The sequence below is a fragment of the Myxine glutinosa genome, chromosome 13 (genome assembly GCF_964187855.1).
Source record: "Myxine glutinosa chromosome 13, kmMyxGlut1.1, whole genome shotgun sequence".
NCBI classification, from domain to species: Eukaryota; Metazoa; Chordata; class Myxini; order Myxiniformes; family Myxinidae; genus Myxine; species Myxine glutinosa.
The window spans coordinates 30,877,601-30,883,600 of record NC_136273.1 but is presented as its reverse complement, the minus strand read 5'-3'; the positions used below and the strand labels follow the sequence as shown (position 1 = coordinate 30,883,600).

Sequence of the window (6,000 nt, the reverse complement as noted above, 5' to 3'; positions counted from 1 at the left end):
CGTACAAAGCATTTACTTCTGAAATTTGCAGCCAATTTCGTGCAGTAGAAGCCGCGAGAAACGTATTTTCATTCCCCATGGCATGTGAAAGCTGTATGCAGAGAAACGATCCCTTATATAAAGTGAGGGGAGCTTTGCGCCTCCCTTTGATATATTGTACATTTATATACGACGTGAATTGTACGGTCGTATAACAAGTCGTTGGTTCAGTTGTAAAATAAGTGGAAAGTGACCCCGGTTCATTCCAGGATTGAAAACTCGGAATTACCCGATGCTCCGGGAGCCTGCGACAAGAATCGGTAAGAAAAGCCGATCACATGACCTTATTGAGAGAAATAAATTTGTTCGCTCCGCTGTTTACTTCTCTGACATGTTATTATTTTTCGTGCTTGTTAATTTTACGGTTCAATGAAATTTCCTTATTTGTGGCGTGTCGAGCATTTAAAGAATTTCCTCTCATGTTATACTTCTAAACGTGTCGTTGGTGAGACATAAGAGAAAGAAGAGGAAGAGTTGTCGGAGGAGGGAGAAGAAAAAAAGCAGAGGAAGAAGGAGAGGAAGAGGTAGAGTTAGAAGAAGAAGAGGCAAAGAAGAAGAAGAGGAAGAAGAACCCGACGCTTACCCTTTACTCCCTCCTCACCTTCCGACAGCTGCTCAACACCGGCTCCGAATTTTCTTTGTTTCGCTATTTATTTCGGGTTTCCTTTTCGTTGTTTCTAACTGTCGTTTTAATGCGATCGATTTTATTATTACAATCAGTATTTCCTTTCCTTTTTTTGGTTGCGTGTCTTGAGGCGGAAGCTGCCTTGCATACGGAGATTTAAGTTTATTTTTTATTTATTTATTATTTTTTTACTCTTTCTGAGGTAAACAAGACGGACTCTTTCGAGATCGACGAAGCCAATCCTCAGGGTTAGAGGATTCTCGAGCTCACCAGGCCCTAATCGATGAGACCATCCCTGTGAAAGGTCCACTCAGCCGTCGAAACCTCCACGGGTTTCGTTCCCTCGTCCCGAATCGTTCTACCACTACCAGTACCACTACCAGGCAGATGTTGAGGCGCCCATTGACATTGTGTTCCTGCTTCTTTGTTGGGTTTGTAAAATAGGTATTGCCATTTCCTTTACTCATTTAATTGTTTGCAACTGCTGTACTCGCAACTACTGTGTTGTCTTTATTAGTGGTAATTCTGCTCATGTCCTCACTTGTAGGTTCTCCACCAGCATGGATTCGTCCTCTGTGGACCCTGGTGTTGACGAGGCAGACGACTGGGTAGCCGTTCGATCTGGTGCGTTCTCCCCGAGAGATCCACAAGGAGGTCGGGCGCGATTCCTCGTAGGTTGGAACGAGGGTGGCCGACAATTTGCAATCACTGCCCATATTTGTTGGAGCTCTGATAACCCCTCTGTAGCATCCAGGACACCCTCAAGAAATCAAAACTCCAGGAAGGATCAGTCCTCCAATCTCATGAAGACCGTGGGTGCTGCTGGTGAGGATGATGGAGGACTTCTTGATGACACGTGGGAAGATGAAGGACAACCGCTCAAGATGAAGGATTGGGAAGAAGAATTCGATGAAGATGTGAAGGGAGAGGGTGATGGTGCTTCAAAAATACTGAGTTTTGCCGGATTACTCACCCCGGCAGAGATGCTCTCCACGCATTCTGAAGCGTCCCTGCTATGTCCGGCCTTGGCTGGGCATCCTCCGCCGACGCCTGTCGGTGAGGTAGAGTGTGCTTCGAGCGTTGGGTTTTGGTCATTGCTGTTTCCTCCTCCACCTCCAGAGCCAGTCTCGGACACAGAACGTGCAGAACTCTGCGGTGCCATGGAGCATTACCTATCTGACGTTTCGGACGCGTGCGGATGGCGAGCGGTCGTCTGGCTGCTCTTCGGCTCCATGGCCGCAGGCCGAGGTGATGACGGCGGTGCGATTACCGAGGAAGAATGTTACGAGAGTCTGGGTGAGGTTCATCGCAAAGCTCTGCATGACGAGCTAAGGAGGATGAAGAAGGAGATTATGGCGGTGAGGTTTCCTGAAATCTGCTCTACATTCTTATTCATCTGCACCCAATATTTTTCTTTTGAGGTCTTCCACTAAGTAATGCATCATTATTTCAACTTCCCTGAACCACCGAGTTTGTCCTTTGCTTATTGTCACAGCTCCTGGCACAGCACAACTCTGCTACGAGCCTTGTGGACCTTTTGGCACTCCACGACAAGGAAGACGTTTCTGTGGAGAATGTGCTATCTGCTGCTGCTTCCCTGCACCAATTTCTGCTGCAGCCTTTTCGAGAGCTACGTGCACTTGCATCGCTTCGACGACAGCAGTTCAGGGTAATGCGGTGTTGAGGAACTACTTTAACCCGAGGAGCTTCTTCTTCTTGTTGTTGTTGTTGAGGAACTAGGAATTACTTTAACTTTCGTTTTTGTTCATGGAATAGCAAGTTCTAACCTCGCTTCAATCAACCAAGTGTTTTTTTTTTAAATGTTGAGCAAGCACTATGAATGTCATCTTTAATTAATATAATCAATCAATCACTATATCTGAACGAAAGCTTTGTAGGTGCATGTATATATATATATACACAAAGAATTAAGTTAAGCACCCCCCCCGTTTTTTTACAACCTCGCACATTACAAGTTTGTTGTCGTCAAAACAGTGTAATATACCCATGATATTGCTATATTTTCTGGAGAAGTGATATTATGGTCACATAAAAACATAACAATCATGCCGTTTTCAATATTTTATTCTGAATAATTTAAGGTGAAATTTTTTGGGAATTTTAGGCATATTTTCACCTCAATTTAAGTATGGAGCTATAGGTCCATCACGGACAGTGTGGATGACGTTTATGTTTTCTAACGTACAGTCATTGTTCTGAGAAGACCTCTAGCGATCTTTGCGTCAATAACGTGTGTAGGACCCACGTGATCGGATCACTGACTCAACCAATCACTTTTTTTCACTTTGATCACTCAATTTCATCAATGGATAATTGCTAATGTCATACCAATCATTATTTGATCTCACATACCTTAGAATATATGCCAATGTATACATATACACAAAGAATATATATTAGGGGGTGCTTACCTTAATTCGTTGTGTAGGGGTGCTTAACTTAATTCTTTGTGTATATATACACCACCGGTCAAAAGTTTTAGAACACCTCAATTTTTCCAGTTTTTATTGAAATTTAAGCAATTCAAGTCCAGTGAATAACCTGAAATGGTACAAAGGTAAGCATTAAACTGCTCGAGGTTAAAAAAAAAGTATAGGTTAGCAAAAACGGGAAAATGATGTAAATTGCAGTTATATTGTAAAAAAAGGCCTTCTTCAGGGAACAAGTAATGGGTTAACAACTTACAGTTGTTCTGCAGCAATGTAAGTAAATTAAGCCTTGAAAGTTGATGCAAACAATTCCTACAGGTGTCCCAACCTCTGCTGATTACTTGATTACAAACCCCCTGTCTGTATAAAAGCAGTATTGGAACAGACTGTTATTACACCCTCTGAAGCATTATTTGGACAATATTGCACTGCAGGAAGTAGTATATTGCTACCATAATGGCGAGAAAAAGGCAATTAACAAAGGAAGGCAGACAGACCATTATAACCCTTAAAAGTGTAGGTCTTTCCTTTAGAGAAATTGCAAAGAAAGCCAAGGTATCAGTGAGTACAGTTTCCTACACCATCAAAAGGCACTTGGAAACTGGAGGAAACTCTGACAAGAAGAGGTCTGGCAGACCCAAAGCCACAACAGAATCAGAAGACAAGTTTCTGAGAGTCAACAGCTTGCGTGATAGGCGGCTCACAGGACAACAGCTTCAAGCACAGCTTAACACTGGTCGAAGTAAGCAAGTCTCAGTTTGAACTGTGAAGAGAAGACTTTGAGCTGCAGGTTTGACAGGTCGAGTGGCAGTAAGAAAGCCATTGCCAAGATGGTAAAATAATAAAAAGAGGCTTGCCTGGGCCATGAAGCACCGCCAGTGGACTACTGAAGACTGGAAGAAGGTCTTATGGACCGATGATTCAAAATTTGAAATCTTTGGTTCATCACGCAGGGTTTTTGTACGCCGTCGAGTAGGCGAAAGGATGGTTCCTCGGTGTGTGACACCAACTGTCAAACATGGAGGAGGAAGCGTGATGGTCTGGGGCTCTTTTGCTGGATCCAGAGTCGGTGATTTGCACAGAGGGACTGGCACCCTGAACCAAAAGGGCTACCACAGCATTTTGCAGCGCCATGCAATACCCTCTGGTATATGCCTAGTTGGCCAGGGGTTCATCCTACTGTAAGATAATGACCCTAAACACACCTCCAGGCTATGTCAAAACTACCTTTGAGGAAAAGAACAAGACGGTAGGCTTAAAATCATGGAATGGCCAGCACAGTCTCCAGACTTAAACCCCATCGAGCTGGTTTGGGATGAACTGGGCAGAAGGGTGAAAGCAAAGCAACCTACAAGTGCAACACGTTTGTGGGAACTTCTGCAACAGTGTTGGGAATAACTTCCTGAACAATATTTGATTTCCATTGTAGAAAGAATGCCACCAGTGTGTTCGGCGGTCATATCTGCAAAAGGTGGCTACTTTGCTGAGTCAAAAATTTAAGTTAGATTTTGTTAAACAAAAAGATTCTATGATTTCTTTTTTTATCTCCAATTGTTTATTTGTTCTATGCTTAATTTCAGAGTACATTGAGACATTAAACTGCGTAAATTTCAATAAAAACTGGAAAAATTGAGGTGTTCTAAAACTTCTGACCCGTAGTGTATATATATATATATATATAATGTTATTCTTGTTCCCCATCTATCTCAAGAAGGATATTGTCCGTGAACATCAACGAAGCCCAGTATAATGGAAAAAGTGTCCTTTGACCTTCATGTGCTACAGAGGCAATTGGATCGAGGTGGGTTGGGTCCGCTGCGTGTAAATGATCTACGGAGACAGAGGGATGTCTGGACCGAGTGTGAACGCAATGCCACCTCAAGGATCGAGGACATCACGCTCAAGCACTACACCTTCACCTCGCAAATCTTAAGAGGTAATTCTGCGTCTGGGTTAATTTGACCGCTTATTTTTGTGATTGGTATTTGCCAAACGTATCGTGTAAAAATTGTAATAGAGGCTGCCATGTTTAGCATGTGTTTTGTCCAGTGATGCTGCGAGCAATGCAGGCAGACTCTGGCCGGTTTGGGGCCTCTGCTTGGGACTCTGCCACACCTCGCATGCTGAGATTAGCTGTCAGTGTTGCTATGGAGACTTTGCAGCGTAACCAGGCAACAGAGTTGGTATTGGTACAAAAACGGCGGGGGCTGAAAAGGCAGGTATGTCCATTGGTGGAGGTGAGAGGACTTTTGGTTAATTATGTGCGTTTTCCAAGAAGGCTGTACTTGTCTTCAGTTTAGGCCTAGCTCATGCTTATTGGTTTTAATGACTCATGTCAAATTTAGGAGTATTATGATTTATGACATAAATGAATGGTTTTTCTCATAAATTATTTATGGGAGTGAGACATGGGTAATGAACGTAGAGCAGCAACGAAGGCTGGAAAGGGTGGAAATGCGAATGGTTCAGTGGATGTGCGGCGTATCGTTGAGAGAGAGGAAGACAAATGATGAATTGCGAACGATGATGGGAATAGAGCCTGTGATGGATGCTGTGAAGAGAAACAGGTTGAGATGGTCTGGTCATGTGTTGAGGAAGGATGAAAGTGACTGGTTGAGAAGAGTGATGGAAATGAATGTAGAAGGAAGTAGAGGACGGGGAAGACCGAGAAAGACTTGGCTAAAGGTGGTGGAAGAAGAAATGCGGGCAAGGGGGTTAACAAGGGGAGATGCAGTTAATAGGGCAAAATGGAGAAGATTGTCATGGGGACCGCAAGGCTAACCCCCGCTCTTGCAGGGAAAATGGCCTTAAAATGCCTGTTGTTGTTGTATGTCAAATTTAGGAGATCTCATCCTCAGGTAATGTTTCTAAATGCTTATTGCCTAT

At 43.5% G+C, this 6,000-nt stretch overlaps 1 protein-coding gene across 1 annotated transcript in view; it reads left to right on the top strand.

The window, feature by feature from the left end:
* The first annotated feature begins 869 nt into the window (after positions 1 to 869).
* The window catches only part of LOC137438778 (junction-mediating and -regulatory protein), an 84,152-nt gene continuing 79,021 nt past the window's right edge, over positions 870 to 6,000 (top strand). The window contains exons 1-5 of the mRNA XM_068134125.2: positions 870 to 1,095; positions 1,212 to 2,022; positions 2,160 to 2,333; positions 4,900 to 5,050; positions 5,164 to 5,333. Coding sequence (XP_067990226.1) covers positions 1,052 to 1,095; positions 1,212 to 2,022; positions 2,160 to 2,333; positions 4,900 to 5,050; positions 5,164 to 5,333 — 1,350 coding nt within the window. The 5' untranslated portion in view covers positions 870 to 1,051. The remainder of the gene's footprint in view (positions 1,096 to 1,211; positions 2,023 to 2,159; positions 2,334 to 4,899; positions 5,051 to 5,163; positions 5,334 to 6,000) is intronic.